The 21,429-nt window shown below is 35.1% G+C and overlaps 1 protein-coding gene across 3 annotated transcripts in view; it reads right to left on the reverse strand.

Moving 5' to 3' along the window:
- Positions 1-21,429, reverse strand: part of LOC113113988 (E3 ubiquitin-protein ligase RNF130-like) — a 40,162-nt gene that overhangs the window by 7,979 nt on the left and 10,754 nt on the right. For 2 of the 3 annotated variants that reach the window (XM_026280639.1, XM_026280638.1), the window contains exons 3-6: positions 17,433-17,624; positions 9,898-10,148; positions 8,103-8,174; positions 2,842-2,924 (exon numbers count right to left, since the gene is read on the reverse strand). In XM_026280639.1, the coding sequence (XP_026136424.1) occupies positions 2,842-2,924; positions 8,103-8,174; positions 9,898-10,148; positions 17,433-17,624 (598 nt within the window). The remainder of the gene's footprint in view (positions 1-2,841; positions 2,925-8,102; positions 8,175-9,897; positions 10,149-17,432; positions 17,625-21,429) is intronic. The other variant, XM_026280640.1, reaches the window with a different exon arrangement.

Raw genomic sequence — 21,429 nt, forward strand, 5'->3', positions numbered from 1 at the left:
ACAACGCAGAGTATACATAGAGATGCATACCACCGCAACATAAGATAGACCACTCTGTGTGGACCCACTCTTCATGATCTGTGTTATATTACAGTTACCATGCATATATAAATACAAAATTCAGTCCACCTTGTCACAAAACAGTAAGTCATATCCATGAAATGAAGGGCACACCCCTAAGAAAGTTAAAGCGAAGCTAATGCACAGGGACGTAAATTGAATGGCCATGGCTAGGTCAAGTGTGCTGCCATTACTTGCTGTGAGTTATTGATTGTGGCTGGAGATGCTTAAGCTTAAGAGAGCAGAGATACTCACCTTAAGAAGAGATAACATAAGATAAGAACAGATGACAACCATCTACACACACACACACACACACACACACACAAGTTTAGGGTCTTTACTCTTCTGCGTCTTTTTCAATGTCACATGATTAATCCGGAATCATTCTAATATGCTGATTTGTGATCAAGAAATATTTCTTATTATCATCATCATCATCATCATCATCAAGGCAGAAAACAGTTGCTTAATGCTGCTTGATATTTTTGTGGAAACCGTGACACTTTAAGGATTCTGTGATTCATAGGACTGCATATATTTGAAATAATTTTTTTGCAACATTACAAATGACTTTACTGTTGCTTTTGATCTATTCGATTTAATAAATATAAATATATATTTCTTGAAAAAATATCTAAACATGTTATTCCAATGAAAATAAAATAGTTTTTTTATTATCTTTTATCAAAACAGTAATAATCTAACCAATAGCACACTGGCAGGAAAAACTAATATTGATCCATAATATTACTGCTTCTCTTCATGATCCAGTGATCTTGATTGTTAAAATCTTGCATTATACGTATACCCTGAATATTTTTTTTTTTTTTTAAGAAATAAACTATATGATAAAAAAAATAAGTAGACACCTCTTTACGACAAATGGTTTGGCTATTCTAGTTATTCCAGTTCAAATCTCCAAACAGATCTTGACTATACAGCACAGAATGACATTACTGTATGACAACTCTATGGGTAGGGCCTTTTCTATTCCAGCATGACAGTAAACCTAGAGCACAAAGCTAGTCAAACCTATTGAACACCTTTGGGATGAATTGAAATCGGTTATGAATAACTCAACATCATTACCTGTCCTTATGTAGGTCATGCATTTGCATTATGTATTTAAACTTGTTTTTTTTTTTGTAGTATGCTTCCTCGTTTAGTTGAACACATATTTGCAGAGCCCTCAGAGCTAAACTATCTATATATGAGTATCTAAAGCTGAACAGTAAAATATGATAAATATTCAACATTCTTACTATAATCAACAATACTGATGGATTGCTAGGATGCACTGGCATCTAAAAGACCCCATGCAATCAAAGATAAGCGCCTATTTTCTTTCCTGTGTTGACAGCAATTCTTCAAACTGGAAGTTACAGCAGCCAGTATTTTTGATGGCATACATTTTTATTAGCCAATGGCCTATTGTTTATATATTGTGCCACATTTGGGAGTATGTTAACATACACATGGCCCGGAATGCAACATTTATGGAATAAAAGTTGAATTTCATGGGGTTTACAATGCTTGGTGCTTTAAGACCTCCTGGATGGTCATCCAACGGTTTCTCACGATGACTGAGAGTTTGAGACTGGTTTGTTGCTGGATGCCAGCAGCTGTCTGAGGCAGCACAGGCTGCAGCTCACGAGTGTGTTATTTGATCTGACTGGAGTGGAGCAATGATTCAGCCGTAAGCAGAGAACAATGCAATTAACCAGGCTCTGGATTAGTGCTTCATTGCTGCTGTACAGTTGTAGAGACAGAAAGAGGGAGTGAAAGAGATAATAAGAATAGAGCGTGAGTGGGTGTGGATGAAAAGAGAAAACGTATCAAAGCAAGTAGATATCATGGAGAGATGACTGAAACTGTACTAGAGATAGTTCACCAATTTGAATTGATCTATTTTCAATTTTTCAAATAATTTACTCATTTCAAACCTGTATGACTGACTTTCTAGTGTCAAACTAGTTACTGCACGTAGCAGCTCACAGTGTATCTACATAAGCATTTATAGCATGTGGACATGGTGTAAGATGATCCACAAAATTAGCTGCTAGACTTCCAGCTGTGTGACCGGGTCATACTCGGCAGATGGTGTCTGAAACGGTAGGATAGGGCATGCTTGTGTATTAGTGTGTGCTTACTTTATGTCGAATCCCTTTAATATACTGTGCATGAATAATGTGTATCTGTTTGTAAGTATAAATAAATGCATGTGTGTTGGCTGCCTAGAGGTCACTGGAAGCTGAGCTGCTAAAAATAAGCAGAGTGGGTCTGACAGGGCAGTGATTCACAGCAACAGCAGTGCCACATTTCCTCAACACACTCACATCTCACAACAGCAAGAGACCTCTGATCTCCCTCTCTCGCTCCAAATTTCATTTGACCATTATTCAAAGTCTGGGGTGAGAAACCAAATTGCACCGGATAATGCAAAAATATTTTGTCAGTGGACAACATAAGAGAAAATGTTCAAATGGAAAAAAATAATAATAATTTACTACCATAACGAGAGCAGTTTCAGTTTAAATTCTGAATAAAACATTAAGGATAACCTTTTTTTATAATTATTCTTACAATAGAACGACAACAAAAGAGAATTAAAGAAATGTATATTAATAAATATTAGTAGTAAAAAAGAGAAATTAAAAAAACTGAGCATTTAAAAAAAAGAAAAAAGTTAATTTGCAGAAATAGTTGATATTTCATTGCCCTTGTTTCACAAAGAGAAACTAAATGCATATGTAAATACACACAGACACACAAACTTACTTGCAGGGTAGGATCCGGACCACATCGTTTAGCTGATAACCTTCGATGCACACTGCACAATGATTAAAATCTGGCTCTGCTTCCTGCAAAACATGAACGCAAGATGAAGATTAAAGTTAGCCTTTTCATTAGTCAAAATATAGTTCAAAATTTAATTTTCAACATTAGAAAGCTTCATTAGGATACAGACAACAGGTACATCGGGGCAGTTTTAGGATCATTTGCCAGTCAAACCAGAATAGGACTATCAAATGATCATTTTTACAGAAGCTAAGCTAAAATGCAATAAGTGACCACTGACCACATGTAAAGGGGAAATGCTGTCTGACAAGACACATTAATAGACAAGATGATGTTGCTGAATTATTATTTTTTTTTTTAAGTATTACGTACAGCTGCATTTTTACTCCGTAAAAACATCACGGAAATATAAACCAAGAGACCATTGTAAGGTTCTGCTGCTTATCACTTGTTGAATGTGAGAAGCTAGGGACACAAAAACAAAAATAAGGGGAGGACCTGTTTAATGTTTAAGATAAATCAATATGAATACAGAAATATAAGAAACAGAAACACTCTTAATATAATTCTCTTTAGGACCTTGAATCTTCCCTACTATTTCTACTTAAGCATCACTAGCCCATTATTATTAAATCTGTATGCTGGCCTCATGACACGTATCTGTGAGAAATAGAAATAAGGCAGGTAAAATTCTCTTGAAACTCTTGGCATTGTGCAGTACCTGCATTTCGCTCTATATTGATCTGATCTCTTGACCTCCTCGCAGCCTCTTCCTTGTATGCACCTTGCCCAGCTATTCTCAAGTGCACTTGATTATAAAGTCAAACTATTATGTAATTCTTTAAATAGATGAGATTAAAATGGTCTAACTACGGTGTAGCAATCTGTACAGTTACAATAGCAAAGTATGTATGTAATGTGCACAGTATTGCACGCAGAATTCTATTAACATAAGAGCACACTGCACATTGCAATCTCTTAACTTTTGACAATACATCAAGGGTTTAATTGCACATTAACTGCTTTTATGTTTTAGGTGATAACTAGCTGTCACTCACTTAATTAAAAATGCATGTTGTAAATGAGGTCACTTAAAAACGTGATCTGCATAATGAATATAGTGTTGATAATACAGTTAAACAATATCATTGCATAATCCACATGGATTACATAATACTTCAACAAATAGTAGGCAGAAAAATATGTACTGTAAGCCGTTCATTATGCAGTAAGCGAATATTTCAGCTAGTATATTATAAATGTTAAAACACATGGCTCCTGCGACAAGAGAATACGTGTGTCCTAAATATATATATATATATATATATATATATATATTTTTTTTTTTTTTTTTTTTTTCTTTTTTTGCGACACTTATTTAGACAGTTTTACAATTCTAGGAACACTTTAAAAAATAAAGATCAAGACGAGCACATATTATGGGATGAAGTCATTTTGGCAAATGAAGTAGGTCATCTTGTTCCATGCACACCATAAATTACGGCATACTCCATTCCTATTTTAATGTATGATAGCATGCCATTCTGAACATTCATACTGTATTTTGTGTCAATAATTACCTAACACAGATCCCAAAAATACTGGAATATAAATAGAATAAAAAAACATGGAAAGAATTTCTTCAGAGTGTTTCTAGAAACCCATGTCAAGTCTCAGAGAAAACTATAGGAAGCTGCTCGGGTAACAGTGTGTCTCTGTATAATTATTGCAGGTTGACTGAGCAGGAGAGAGCAATCGTTCGGCAGATTTAGTAGATACAATGTGTCAAAGATGCGGTATTTCTCTGGCTCTGCTTTCAGTCCATCTGTCACTTGACTGACCAATGAGGTCAGTCTGAAGCGAATCTTGACACCACAGAGGAAACGCTGCCTACTTATAGGAGTGACTAGTGATGCGCATTTCTTCATATATATATATATATATATATATATATATATATATATATATATATATATATATATATATATATATATATATATATATATATATATATATATATATATATATATATACACACACACACACACACACACACACATACATATATACACACATACACACACACGGTGGGCATAGATACATTTTTTTAATCTAGATTAATCTCACTGTGATCTTGAAATTAATCTAGATTAAAATGGGTCATTCAAATTCTGCCGAAGACATTCAGAATATGCGCGTTACCCAAACAAAATTGACAGACAGTAAGTCTTTGAGAAGGGGTTTATCAAGCTAGATGATGCATAAGAAAAGGGGCTCATCTCCTGTTTCCAAAATGTATCACAAAGTGCTTCAAAAAGCTGTAAACTAATTACACATTGCACAAGGTGCAAACAACACGCCTGTTTTACACCAGTGTTTACGTTTTTTCAAGTTTGTAGGTGTCAAGGTACAAAAACCAAATAATTAAATGTAAAATAGCACTGGATAGTCTTCAATGTAAAAATGAAATATACAATCAAACCTATATTTATTCAGACACCTTCATCATTTCTCACATTATTACAGTTTTGCTATATATATCAAAAATTCTACCTGGTGTCTGAATTTTTGTTTTGACTGTTAAAACTAAAAAGTAATTCAGTCAAGAGCAGTGAGTGATTTTCTTTCATTTTCTTGGATTAACATTACAGCAGGCAGTAGCTAAATTAGGCGCGGTCACTTTAAGAGACCATGAACGCATCCAATATAATACACATCCCATTTTTTCCCTCAACTGTTTACTTTCACTTAAGAAATAATTGACAGTTTTTTTGTGCATTATTTCCAAGGTGGAGATTTTGACATATTTTGTATGTATTTGTCGGCACAAGAGCAAAATTAAGCTAATTTGATGTTCAAGTATTTTGAGACGCCTTTCTCTTCGCAGAAGAGAGCTTGGTTCAGTGTTGGTGTCCGTGACACGCGGCTCTCTCTCTCTCGTGCGCATCGAACACCAGTAACCAGCTACTCCGTTCATCTTTTCGCGTCTTGTGTTTGGATGTTTTAATGTTTAAATCGACAAGCGTTAAGGCGTAAAAACATGTGAAAAAGATAAGCTTTCATGACGATGCGCAGCAGTGGCCCGTCAACTGTCCTGAGCATCTTTTTAGGCTGGCCTTAGCGAGTCAGTTATATAAAATATCAAGGGGAAAGTCATCAGCTTGCTTAATATAGACCCAGCTCCCAAACCCAACTTTGAGAATAGATTAACAGCGATATTTTTTTTATCGCCATTCAATGAGAAACGAGAAATCCTACATTTGCAACCAACTAAAATAAAGTTTAAGTGTTAGTACTGAAATTATTCAAACAAAAACTGAACTAAATTAAAAATGACAACATAATATTACTAAAACTTAAACTAAAATAAAACAAACACAAAACTAATTCAAACTATTAATAAATACAATAATAGTATGTAAAATAATACTAAAATGACACTGACAATTAACTTGATTATTTAATGCTACAATAACGGCTCAAGTGGCATTCTTACCCAATATTTAATAGGACTTCATCATACATTTCCTATGAGACTTAATGTTATGCAGCAGCAATGCTTTCAAACATTATTTATATATTATGACACAATAAATATACCCCTAGTAGCAGGCAACGCATCACTCAGGCAACTAACTAGACCTCCCTGGGCATGGAGCCATTTAGAAAGTGACAAAATCCTCCTAGGTTTTATATCACACTGTCCTGCTCTTCCTGGAAGCATCTTCTCTACTCTAGATGCTATTTCCGTCACCTGGCAGTGTCCTGTCTACTCTGCATGGTCAAGGTCATGTTGTGACGAGTGGTGTTTGGTTTCTAATGGGGCCCTCTCAGTGTGAGAGTCATCGACTCTGGTCCGGTCGGTCCCTGCAGAGGGACGTGGCTGATACTCAGAGGCTTCAGCCAAGGCAGTGAAGCTGTACAGATGAATCATCGCTGGGAAATGCGTCATAACTGATCAAAAAAAATAAAATTAGGCAATCACTTGAAAAGGAAAAAGGAGAGACTGAAAGAGAGAGGCAGAGGAAGATAGACAGATGTTCTCTCACTCAATCACTAGCGAGCAGGACATCTCAGACGAAGGGGTTTCAATTTCTTGCAGCACTTCTCCAAGGCCACTGATGTTTTATTCATGGCTGATGTGAGCTGACCTTGACTGGGCTATGATACACACTGACTGGCACAGCTCCAGCCCTTCTCCCAACCAAACAGCTGTGAAGTCTCACGACCCTTCTTACCTCATCGCTCACCTGACAGTCATTCACCTTTACACAGGTCAATGTCTTTGTGGTACATTCAAGAGTACTTTTAGAGATGAACCTAAACTATCTGTCACCAATATTTAACCACCAATTATTGATTAAATTAGACCTTGAGCAAAGGTTTAATATGCATTGTATTATTACACAAGTAATGATGCACCACATGCATAAATATACTGTGCAGTTTTTCTTTTTTTTTTTAATCCTGAGATCCCTAGTCACTTTATTATAAAGAGGATTAAAAAAAAATCTGCGTTGTGTTGTTTGCTTTGGTGTAAACTGATTTCAACAGGTTAACCCGATCGGAGTTTGCTTTTTTATTATGTTTGAAAAATGTTAAAAGCTGAGTTTACAGCAGCCAGAATATACGCTGATTTAGTGCTCAAGAAACAGTCAATGTTAAAAACAGCTGTGCAGCTTAATATTTTTATGGAAACTGTCATACATTTTTATGATACTTGGATGAACAGAAAGTTACTGCGCATTTGTACATGTAGTGCAGTAATGTCTGTTTTGCTGCAAACAGAAACAGGGATTTCAACCAGAAACCAAGTAGGTTCACCTGCTAAAGTAATAATAGTAGGGCAGATACGTATCACCATGCAGCAATTTCCAAAGGTGTTGTGTTTTGTTTATGCTCTTTAGGCGTCTGCTTTTAAACCGCATGCACTCGGTGTAGACTGTAATGTACAGGTTGCCGCTAGACAGCAAGGCTACATTTCTATCTACTTGTAGTTTTCAGTTGTTTGAAAATGCAATGTGATTAAGCACTCAGAAGAATAGTGACAGACATATTTATCTGCAGTGTGTACGTGTCTAGTGAGTACTTCATGGAATACAGAGATGCAATATGAATGAAGAATTGCACAAACAGTTCCATAATAGGACACAGTGCTGCTTACTATAGCCTGGCAGACATTACATGGATAGATGCATGCCTGAGGAAAGTAAACAAGCAATGACGTTAAAAGAGCTCACCTTGTCCCCTCTTTTTACCGTCCTGGTAGTCAGCTTGCTAATGGCCTTATTGGCAGCATCTCCCAGCCGTCGCTATAGTAACAAAAGACAGAGATGAGACGGTAATTCACATAATTTTAGATTCACAGCTTGACTTAATGAAACAGGAAATTAAAATTACTAAACTATGTTGGGGAATAAAAGACTCTGAACAGCAGAAAAAACAATTGCGATTCAGATTTTCATAAACAAGGTAGAGCGGAATAATAATGCAGAGAAGAAAGCATTAGCAATATTAATTGTGATAGAAGCAACATATTAAAGTGTCTTATCGGGATTGTATAAAGCAAATGAGGCTGAGTTAGTGAAAGGCCTGACGGTGAGGGCCATAAGTGCAGCCTGTAATGGGCAGTTTATTGTCTGTGTGTGTTTATGAGTGTTTGTTCTGAGATGTCCTCGGTCCTTCGGTCTGACAGTTAATGCTAAATAAACCGCTCAGCGATTTACCGCCGACAGTTTACAGAAAAAGCCAAAGGGGCAACCAGGGCCAAAGGATTTATGCTGGCTAAACCATGCATGTATGTGCTATATTTGCAAAGGTCTCAAAATGTCCTCTCAAATATAGACACAGATATACAGACTCATGAGGATGTCTTCACAAGTACGGTTCATTTAATGACCAAATGATGTTTTCATTCAAATCTAAAAATGTCACAGGGGTTAGGGTCAGTCTGTACTAATTATAATAAGCTTAATTAAAAGACAACAGAAGTCAATGGAAGGTGCAGTATGTGTGGGTAATACAGTAAAAAACAGTAAATAGTAATATTGTGAAATATTATTAGAATTTTGATTGGAATTAATAGATCCTTCAGAAATTATTCTAATATCAACCTGGTGTTCAAAAAACTTTTCATTTATAGTTTAACGAATGATGAAAACAGTTGTTCTGTTTAATATTTTTGTGAAAACAGTCATACATTTTTAGGAATCTTGAATAAACAAGATAAAAAAATCATTTATCTGAAACAATTCTTTTTTAACATTATAAATGTTTTTACTGCCACTTTTGAATAATTTATTGCACTCTTATTTATATATTTATTTATTTATTTATTTATTTATTATTATTATTATTTTTTTTTTTTTTTCATAAAACTGTTAAGCTATAACCACACTGGCAAAGATGTGCAAATAAGCTTTTGCTGAAACTGTCTATGACATGCCCCCAATTAAAAAGATTTAAGTAACCTTACACATTCTCAGGGCAAAGCCTTGAATTCAAATGCACTCACTGTTTTCATTGCACTCCGTAGTATAAACTGTGTCTACTACTTTAAATTTAACTAGTAAATAAGAGATTTCACCTTCATACCAGCAGACGTTAAAACAGCTTGATTACAGCAGTTTATGCCAGCAGTAAATTCAGAAGTCTGTTAAAATAGAAAGGGCTGAGAGACATCAGCCCTTCTGTGGAGTAATGAGGACTGTGAGTGTGTGTGTGTGGAACCAGACGCTGAAGAGGCAGAGTGTCACCAAACACACACACACACACACTTCTGCATTAAGATTTCATGAGCTGGGAAGGCTGGGCCATTTACTACTATATTTGAGCATACAAGAAGTTCCATGAAGGTCAGATAAGCCTGTTAAATATCAGAGAGATCTTTGGAAGAAAAATCTGGCACTGCTTTTAGATGCAAGCTTGAAGGTGAGTGTGTGTTTTTGTGTGTTCTGTTCAAAAAAGCAACAGGAGAATACTGAAGCAGAAGTGCTAGGCTGGTATATGTGTGTGTGTGTGTGTGTTGTCTAAGACCTGACTGCGGTCGCGTGCGCTGGTGTCTCTGATCTTCTGGATGAAGTAGAAGATCAGCCAAGCAGAGGAGATAATCATCAGCACGATAAAGGAGATGGAGACGAACACCAAGGAGCCGCGGTTGATGTTCTTGGGCAGCCCTCGTGACCCAACCATCACAGACACCAACACAGTCTGGTTCTTCTCCAGGAATCCCAGAATCTCCTTTCCAAAGGACTCGGTGATCATTACCGCCACTATGTCTCCAGTGCCTTAGGACAGATAAATTATATTGAGATACAAGTTATTTTCATCCAAGAAAATTATGTGAAAGAGAAAAAAAAAGAATGCAATTACTAAATCATTAATACAATAAAATAATACAAGTATGAGTAATAATAATAAATCATGATAAATGTTATATGTATTTTATACATTTTACAGCACCTACATTTTCATGATTGCAACCGGTCAAAACAAAAGCTTGATGGTTTACTGTTTGCAAATGAAGAAATTGGGACGTCAATATTAGTACTGTAATTTTAAAGTAAAATAAAATTATTTGTATGACTTATTTTACACTATTACAAATGAAAGGGTTCCCACACCTTGGTTAACTTCAAATTCAAGGACCTTTCAAGGACTTTTCAGGTCCAATACCCTGAAATTCCAGGACTTTATGTGGAAACACATTTCAAGTGAGAGCAAGTTTACATCGTGTTACCTTGTAAGATAAATTGTTAGTTTTCATGTGTCAAACACATCTATGCAAAAAAGCATTTTTCTTTTTTCTTTGGCCTTATGACAGAGATTTTCAGTACATCCTATACTGTATTCTAAAATGATCTGATATTAACTTTTGCATCAGGGTTGTCAACTTCAGAAAATGGGACTATAGGAATATAAGAGACAGAATAAGGGACGCTCAAAATATTTTTTCTGTACCATGCTGTAAAAATTTATTTAAGGGTAAAAAAAACTGTAAAAATGCTAGAGTAAAAACCAGTTAAATGGTAAGTGGCAAATTCTCCTACTATATACAGTGAAACATTTTATTGGACGTTACATGTAATTTTACAGAAGTATAGCATTTTTTGGAAGTGGAGAAAGACTTTATAATTTACAGTGAGTAAACTGACATTCCCAGAATTGCCTGCATTACATTTAAAATCTGATGGGTTTTTTTGTTTTGTTGTTGTTGAAATAACTAAGCTGCTGCTTAGTTTTTTCTTATCAGTTTTGTTTATTATGGTTGTGTGTTACACAAAGTATAACGACTGAACATCAATGAAACTTCATTCAATAAAGTTTTTTATTTTATTTTTTTTCAATGACATTTATGATTTTGATCTAAAATGTTATTGCAAGCATGTAGCCTACGAATAAATGAAATAAATATTTTTCCATTAAACAGAACTTGGGAGTGCGTTGGCTGATTTTGGTGCATGAATTTGTTCTTCAATATTAATGAGGTCTAGGTTTAGGAATATGCTAAAAGTAACAATTTAAAAAATATGTAGTTTTGTTTCTCTGTTTAACAACATTAACTTTAAGATGTCTTCCCTCAGGCTGATTGCATGTTTTCTTGCCTACCTGGATGTTGCATTCACCCAAACTGAAAAATCAAAATGCAGATGGTGAAGGGAATTGCCATTAGCGCAAGTGAAGTGGGAGCGTCCAGCAGAGAGAGGATTCTGCAAGGTCTTAAACCCTTCCTTGAGTGGCTATGTTCGCAATTCAAAAAATTATTAGTGCAAAAAGAATGATGAATTTGTTGTTTTTATGGTCTATCGTCATATGGCGTATGCCTACGAATACGGGACAATTCCATATTATACTGAATGGTTAGGAACACTATTTTGCATTAATTTCATTGAAAAGAACTTAGGGTCATGTACTGTAACCAGAAGTTTTAAGATATATGAATATGCCTGTAAGTTTTTCTTGCCTCAGGGGTTTACATTATCTTAACAAGCAAAGCAATTCAACATTAATTTCATGGTGTATCTGTGAAACGTTGAGGTACTATCGTAGCAGTTTTGTAGGTGCGTAAACGTCATGGCAACGTACAACACAAATTAACACTTAACGTAGCATGTTAATGCGTGTAACTAACCTAAATCAAGCAAGCTAATATGCATAGGTCACAAAGTATTAGCATAATAACATATTAGTGAACCAAAGGAAATAATACGATTTTTTTTTTCAGAAAACTTATTGCACAAAATAAATTCAAGTACTTTCAAGGACATCACGAATTTTCAAGGATCTCAAGGACCTGTGGGAACCCAGAAATGTTTTATTCATATTTTATTTTAGGATAAATCAAAATAATCTTATTTTTTCATATTGAATTGGTCAAAAACAGAGGGAATGAGGCCTATGAAAACTCACTTGGAAAGACTTTTCTGAAATGATAAAGTACTAAATATAAAATATACAACAAGTATGAGATCCACACAAACAACATTTTACAGGAAAGCTGCATAACATATTGCCGATGCATGGATTTATTATTATTATTTTTACCTGTATTGAAAGCATACAAATGTACATATACAGTTGAATACTTCTGATCTGACCTAATAAACATTTACAGTCACACAAATGGCACAGTAATCATGCCAACATTAAATGAGGACAAACAAACACCCCGTCCACCCCCCCCAACCATAAACGCACACCATAACACCGATCTAGGGCTGAGGCCGTGCCACAGACACTGATATAATACTGGCCCTTAGGCTTTGAAATAATAAGGTCAGAACAGTACAGACAGAAACCTATTGCTGACCTGTCCTAGTCAGTGATCTAATCTAACTATATTCTGCACTTGAACTGCCCTATATACAGGAAAACAAATGCAATGGCAAATAACTATTTTTCTGCTGTTATTTAAGCAAACAAGACTCAACACATTGTTATATTGACTATTCCTACGATATGATTAACCTTGATGGCACAAACTCTAAATACAAACCATTTTGAGAGATATATCCCAGAATGCCTCTGTCATATGTGCCCTGACATTTTCACATCCAACTTTCAGTTTGTGGTTTCTGGCATTTTAAACTGCAAGTGTTTGGACTGAAAGACTGTGGAAACACATCTCTGAGGTAAAGCTCTTTGATAAACCACTGAGATGCCATAATAAAACATTAACTGGCTTTTTCTGATGACGAGTTTCATGGCCTCTAGAGTCTACAAGGCACAAATCTACTTTCACAGCTTTGTAGCAGCAGATAGCATGGCAGGGCTGTGAAAGAAGCACAAGGGACACAGGTTATATTATACAAAACCTCATGAAAGGCACCACATAGGTTCTTAAAGAATTACGTTGATTACAAAGAAATGTGAAGCACAGTGAAACAAATCCTAATTTCTTTACATACATCAGGATACAACATTCTGAAATGCAACAAAAAAAAGAACTTTTTCCCCTAATAAAGAAAAGCAAAACAAAATCATTTTATTAGTAAGCACTAGATTAAATGTTGAATGAAATAGTATTTTATATTTATAAGAAAATGAAAATAACACCATATTAATTATATAATTATATTGTGTAAAAACATATTAGTACTTTCAGCAGATGATTAAAAACAGCTTTATATAGTATATGTCCAATGAAGAGATAATGCTTAAAACTACATCCAATCAGTGGATTACGACTGTAGTGTAAGGCTACAGGGTCAACAGGCATGCATTTATTATGGAAGTAATCAAAGGTGCATCATCCCTTGTGTATAAAAACTGCTGCATCTTACAGCCAAATCCTGAATGTCATAAGGGTGCAAAGAGTGTGAAAAGGGAGTCTGAATGTCAGTGTGAATGTGGCTTGCTTGTGTGTCTGACATTATGGTTGTTTCATCATGTATAAACAAAGGTTTAATTTGCAGTCTACTAACTGCTATGGTTTTGTATAGATTTTTTTTTTATATAAACAATTGTGTTTACATTTTTCTACAAGCAATATAATTATGAAAAACAGTAAACAAGTTTCACCCAAATTTAATTTGTCTTTTAATTAATGGAATTTAAACATTTTATTTTTTGGTAAACAAAGGGGATTTGCTATTAAAATTAAAACATGGAAGAAATATTATCGGATTTACTTCTTTAAAAAGTTTTATAGATTTTTTCATATTTTATCTATCAAATATGATTCCAATAGATCTCTCAACAAAATTAACCAAATATGGATTAAAAAGTAAAAAAAATGTTATTGACTCATCTTTAATGCATTTAGAAATGCTAAAACAAAGTCTAAATGGCCTTACTTTATAACAGTGCTTAGAAATTAATTGTATTCATTATTGATTGTTCCTTGCATAAAGGTCAAGCTATGCAAATATCGATCTGTGTTAAAGGGGAAACTCCCTCAAAGGTGGTCTTAAGCCCTGCGCATGCTGACTGACACAGACAGTGAAGGTGATGCAATCCTTCAAACCACTCGAGACTCGAGAGAGCATTTGGCATGATCAATTTAGATGCACTCAGCATGTAACTGGTTTTACATTTTGGTTTCAACTCCTATAACAGTGTCTTTAAATTGTACTTGAACAGATAATTAAAGATGTTGATGCTATGGTAAAAACAATGCTCAGAGAAAAGCATATGACTTATCATGCTAATTATATAAATACATTTACAGTAAATATTTACAATATGCACTCAAATACTGCACCTTAAACTAAAGTGTTACCATATATCATATTATATATATACACACACTACCGTTCAAAAGTTTGGTATCAGACTGATAAATATTTTGAATAAAGTATATTCTTTTTAACTTTTTATTCAAGGAATCCTGACAAAAGTGTTGCAGTTTCCCCAAAAAATATTTGGCAGCACAACTGTTGCCAACATTGATAATTCTAATAATAAATCAGCATATTAGAATGATTTCTTAAGGATGACACTTTATACTGGAGTAATGACTGATGGAAATTCAGCTTTGCATCACAGAAATAAATTATATTTTAAAGGATATTAAAATAGAAACTTTTATTTTATATCTTAATAGAATTTTGCAAGAGTACTGTTTTTTCTGTATTTTTGATAAAATAAATGCAGCCTTTATGAGCACATACACTAAATCTTTAAGTTTGTTGCTCTTGAAAGAAATGTGTCAGTTCAGTTTGCTTGCAGCTTTCTGTTTGCAAACATGTCTCCACCCCCACACACACACACACAACCCCAAACTTCCTGTGGATGCACAACATTTTTTTCTTTTTAAAAGATAGTATTCTGAATATGTGACTGAAATCTACATATGAAAATACTGCCTCACATGTATTTAAAAAGGAAATAATAATAATAATAACAGAAAAAACAAATTATGTGGTGCAAGAACAATGATTCACCTGGAAAAATCAAGGTAGCATTTCAAGTTTTTCTTTAAGCTTTTCAGTTTAAGATTTCCATCTAATATTTGTATTTTATATTATTTCAGCTTTATTTCATAATTAACAGCTAAGATAATTAACAGCTTACATATCAGTATAAAATTGCTCTGGTCTAGCATTCCATTCACATTATACAAAAACAGAAGATCTTGTACAAGATCTTAAAAATGAATTTTGCAACAAGTCACCCTAACTCACGAAGGCTTGCATCCCTATGAAGTAGAAAAAAAAGAAAAAAAGAAATACATCAAGAACCCTTGGACAACTGTCTCATGACACCATAAATCAAAATCCAGCTGAATCGTGAGGTACCTCAAGATTAACAGCTGGTACATCGAGGCTTGAATCCCATAGGTGGCAGGGGAAAAGGACCCTCTGAATAAATCATGCAATCCTGCTATATTTAAATATCTCATCGATCCCATTCTGATAGCGCTGCCATGAGTCACCATCTCCTATTATCTTCCCCTTTTTTACTGTACTGTACCCTTTAAACATCTTTAGGTTGTTCTGTGAGAAGCTTTAGGTTGAATCTTATGTGCCATGTGCATCCTTAGCTCTTGGACATATGCCAAGCTAGAAGTGTGTGTGTGTGTGTGTGTGTGTGTGTGTGTAGAGAGAGTGCACCTGCAGAGCAACAGTGACTGCACGGGGGGATGAATTCCAGTACGCACAGTCCTTCACCGTGCCCGAATGCCCTCAAAAACCAAACAGTCTCTGTCACACTCTCACGGCAGGTTTATAACCCCGAGACAAATGATGAAATACCTACATACACAAACAATTAATCCTGAATGTTCCTGCTCCTCAAGGCTGCTGTTTTGGTTCCATACAACTGAGAATCATCCGAATATTTTCTCATAACATAAAAAAAAAATAACATAAATCATTAATTAACAACCTCCAGTTGTTAATTAAAGAGAGCAGGCAGCACAGAATGAGTGAGGAAACATTCATACAGGATGTGCTCTTGCGTTCAAAAACATCTAGACAGAACACCACATAAATGGAACAGAACAAAGAGGTTTCGAGGAGTTTCAAAGCATCTTTAAAATGCACCCATGGCGGAAAAACTTTTTTAGAATAGTTGCGATGTAACTGTCACAGATATCAGTTTGCATGTATACACAGATCAACAGTTTAAAAAAAGTCTACCTCAGACAGAATGACAACTTACTTGTAAAATGAAGAACATTCATATATTCTGAACAGGTGTCTTAAAAAAAAAAAATACTAATGACATGTTATGATACATTAATAATCAAAATAAAATTTGTAATAAACTGCGTATTATAATTTGATCTACTATCTAACAGGACTACAATACATTTAAAAAGCATGATTGATTTTACATGAAAGTATTATAAACACTTGCATAATTCATAATAAACAATCCATAATGTATTATATGTAGCTTGATGTATTGTGGTGCTGTTTATCTCATGTCCGGTTACCATCTGTGTGGTCTGTTTAGTAAACATTAATGGAATGGAATGCCCATTAAAATTACTGTGTCAGCTGTTGCTTTTACTAAAATGCTTTAAAAAATAAAATAAAATAATAATAAAAATACATTTTTCGCTGAGCACAGCAACATTTTCCCTTAAACTGTCTGCTGTCTACTGCACAAAACTCTTCTAGAGTTAGTGATAGCCACCCACACACACACACACACACACACACACCCACACACACACGTTTTGGCTAGTTTCATTTCGCAGTTAGCTTCACTTTGCAAATTTTGGAGCTGCAAAATAAAACTGTTTCTCTATTGCACTGACAAAACACACACACACAGACTCCCATTTAGTCCTTGGACAATGACTTTTCTAGATAATGTACCTCACTGCATTAAAATCGGCTGCAAGCACTACAAAAAAAAAGATCTAAATGTAACAGGTCAGGTATATCTGTTCGGTCATAAAATATTCCCTTCAATTGATTTATTCAGTCAAATAAAAATATCCATTTACATGCACATACGATCTTAACAAATCTCCTGCATGTAGTGTTAAAATTACTACAACAGGGACAAGCTTTGATTCCTATCTAAAGGAACTGACTACAGAAGTTAGAAAAGTCTGCATGACACTCAAGAGAGAGTTGCATTAGTCTTAATGAGAACACATTGATTATGGCACTCACCTTCATGAGCCATCGTGACTGTGTCCTCTTTGGTGCTGTTATTGTAGATGATGACCGCCGAGGCATTAAAAGCAGCTGCCTTGAGGATCTTCTCCTTGAAGGTGCACTTCCCTCTCTGCATAATGGCCACCCAGTGTGTGGTTTTCGGAGGAACTATGAACCGGGTGGGACAGCAGCCTTGCAAATCCACTGCTAAATAGAAAAGAAAAAAAAGAAACAAAGCCTCAATTCTTGTCATCATTTACATTTTGTACATTACAAAATACCGATACAAGTTACACTCATTACACTTATTTGCTCATGTCATTGCCATTTTTTAAACTTTTTGCAGCAATAATAATAGAAATAGATTAAAGTTACTATATTTTACATTTCACTTTATTTTACATTAATTTCACATCAAAAACTGGCATAAATTATAAAATTTCTAATAGTGTTGACTATTGACATTTGAATGTTGTCCCAAGACCTGCTGTACAGTACATCACTGTGCATTAACACACCAAAAACTATGCATTATTGTATACCACAAAAGTTGAAGATACTAAGATTTATAAAATAAATAAATAAAAGTAAAAATAAATAAATAAAATAGGCCTAATAATACTTATAATCTGCAAGTACTCATTAAATAAATCAAAAGAGACAGCAAAGACATTTAAAATGAAAAAATAATATTTTTATTTCTCATAAATGGTGCTCTTTTCTATCCTATGCAACTTTCTATCCACAGAAAAAGTCTTTAAAAAAAAGTATCACTGATTCTACAAGAATATTCCAGAGCTTATTCAGCATTGATGATACAAAATGTTTCTTAAGCACCAAATCAGCATATAAGATTGATTTCTGAAGCATCGTGTGATGCTGAAGACGCCAGTAATAACTCATAAACAATCTTATTAATTCACAGTCCAAAAAAGATCAACTAAAACTCCACTACAAATCCAACTGGAGGAATGGAATTATGAGTAGGTTGTGCTTGAACCCGGCCTCACTGTGTTCTGTTGACTTGCATTTCTGATGAAACTTACACTCACCAGCATGACTGAAAGCATATCACCAGTAAACTCATTAGCGATGTAATAGAGTATGTGTGGGCTGCTTGCCTCCCTATTCCTTATGTGACTGCTCCATTGACACTGGAGATTATGGAGGCGCTCTGACGAGTTAGGCTATGCAAACTAAAGCCCTGTCACTTCCAAACACTGACTCATATGTCGAAGCCGCCTGGCCCGCTCTCGAGGAGAGGTGGAACCCCCACAGGGAGGCAGAGCAGGTCACGATAATTGATTGTTTTTAAGAGGTAATACGAAGGTTTTTGCTTGTTTCAGCAGCCAGCCCACCTCACCTCCCCAGCAAAGCCCACTATCCTTCCCTCAAGGCATTCTAGAAAGACTTGTGCACTAAACGCAAAAATGCAGAAAGGAATCTCTTTACCAGTAGGTTTACACACACACACAAATGCTTGCACTTTCACATATCTGGGCACGCTCACACAGACACAAGTTGAAGCAGAATCAAATATTCATCAGTTTGCATCAACACTGAGATAATGATGGTGTTTATATGCACGTGTGTGTGTGTGTGTGTGTGTGTGTGTGTGTCTGTGTTTACTGGGGTGGAGGAGCAAAAGACGAGTCCAGAAGCTAATAATGTTGGTCCACAAGCTAATATTGTAGGCCCTATGAGCACCATAATATTAGTATCAGCATGAATGATTCATGCAGCTGACCTGGAGCAGCTGATGAGCAGAGCCGAGATAAAGTCGTAATATGAATCCAAAAATCACCTGATATTAAAGTATAAACAACAGCCCATCAAAAATGGACTGAGAGAAAATAACAAATGCTCACAGGAGGAAATGAATTCACAATGATATATTTCAACAAAAGAACCTTAGCAACAAAATGAAGAGATACATATAGAATCAAATTTTGGCAATAAATATACTGATTTCATGCTCGTGTTCATCAGCGCGTTTATTAATGAAATGTTCATGAAATGAAAAGATTTAAATAATTAATATGCCGTAATTGCAGTTAGTACTAAAAGTCCTTTAAGGTAGTGCCTCTCTGACTTTGCAGGGTTATCAGTGCTGAAAGGGCATATTTGGGTTCGTAAGGAAAGCTGGTGAAATCTAGTCTTCTATTTGATCTTTCACTAAATTGCGTAATGTTATATAATGAGCAACTCAATGACATCCCAAAACTTAGGGATAAAGCAAGAACACATGAAACCATAGTTTCAGTACAGTTCTGTGCTTCAACTTTGACATGGAAATATTCAAACTGTGAATGTGTGTGTCCTCAGTACGAGAGGATGAGTTCATTTCACTACTTGTGGAATAAAAAGGCACTTCCCTGACTAATTCTATTCCTTTTCACAAGAAAGTATGATTTACAGGTACAAAGTTTTGATTTATAAAGCCTAATTTACACACAATAACTTACAGAATGTTATGGTATGACTTCAAAACTATTTTGACATCCTGCACGTAGTGGTTATTTCCAACATCACAGAGCTTTAATCTGTAGTGACACTCCTCGGATATTTGAATTCCTAACAGCCACAATATCAGTGTATTGAAAACACAGCAATACGTGCCATGGACACGTAATGAAAACGTGTGTTTAAGTGTCAGTCTTCGGACAGTAAACTTTGAAATTACTGCGAAATGTGCAGTAAGTTTCTTAATTACTGTGGTGGATAAATGTATATAGAGACGTGTATTTTTGTAATGAGCCTTGGTTGGGTTGTGCACAAAAACTAGGAAGCCCCAATAATTTTGGAATTACATTATCATTCTTCATGAATAAAATATCAATTAGATTATGACTTGGCACATGATTGTTGGATACAACAAGATTCAACACCTCTGACGTGAGACAGAACAAATCCCCACTTTAAAGAGCAGTGCATTTACACTGTATCCATTTCATGAAAAATGCCAAAACTCTCCATCTGTCCGAGAAAAATTAATCAGCAGCAATGCCATCAGTTTGGCGAGTCATCATATGGTAACAACAACTCAAAGTCTCACAGAACATAGTGCCCAGGAACCAGACCCAAATAAAATCCAATACAGTATTTGCATTTTTATCTTTATAATTTTATCCTTTCCTTCAGCTTCAAAACTGAGCCATCCGTGTAAAATCTAATACAATTTGTGACTTATCCTTTAGACTAATTCGTGATCTTGGTAGGGCAACAGTGCAGGAATGTGCACACAAGTTTAAAAGTAATCTTAATAAGAAATCTTCCTGGAGAATTGAGATGGATTAAATTCCATCTATTATGTCATCTACTGCAGTGAGAAGTCCTTGTTAAAGCATCTTTTCAGTCATCTTTTCTACTTAATACTAGGAATGTGATTTTAACCGGCTAACCGTTAACCGACTGTTAAGAATTTTGACTGATTAATACAATCAGTTAAATGGTTAAAAAGTAATTTTTAAGAATTTCTCAAAATATTTAAAAGGTTTGCTGCATGGTTAAAATAGGCCTATGTTACACACACACGTTTTTAGAGAAAGAAAAAACATACGTTTCATTTTATTATTCAATTCAGAATTGGGCCTAATGTAGACGTGAAAAACGTTTAGAAACATAGCTAGCTTATTTTAGTTCACCTTATTCCACAACAATCCTTTCAATTAACAGTATTTAGAAAAGAACAACAAGAAGCTATAGCAATACAAACGACTAGACAAAATGAATTAATTTAGGCTAAAACGAAACTGAGGCCAACGTTGGGTGTCTCATTCGACACAAAATCAAATGTTTCCAAATTATTATTTATTATGTACTTAACTTGTGTTTCAATTAGGGATGTGCAACAGTGATCGAGTACTCAAGTACTCGACCGCGACAGCGATGATCGATCACATAAACGATGATCGAAATTATAATTATTTTTTTATTATTGGTTATGGCAGCACGTTGGACGGCGCTCCGATCTCTGATTGGTTCGCTTCCCACTTGATACCTCAAAAGATGT

Source organism: Carassius auratus, chromosome 14, assembly GCF_003368295.1.
Source record: "Carassius auratus strain Wakin chromosome 14, ASM336829v1, whole genome shotgun sequence".
Taxonomy (NCBI): domain Eukaryota; kingdom Metazoa; phylum Chordata; class Actinopteri; order Cypriniformes; family Cyprinidae; genus Carassius; species Carassius auratus.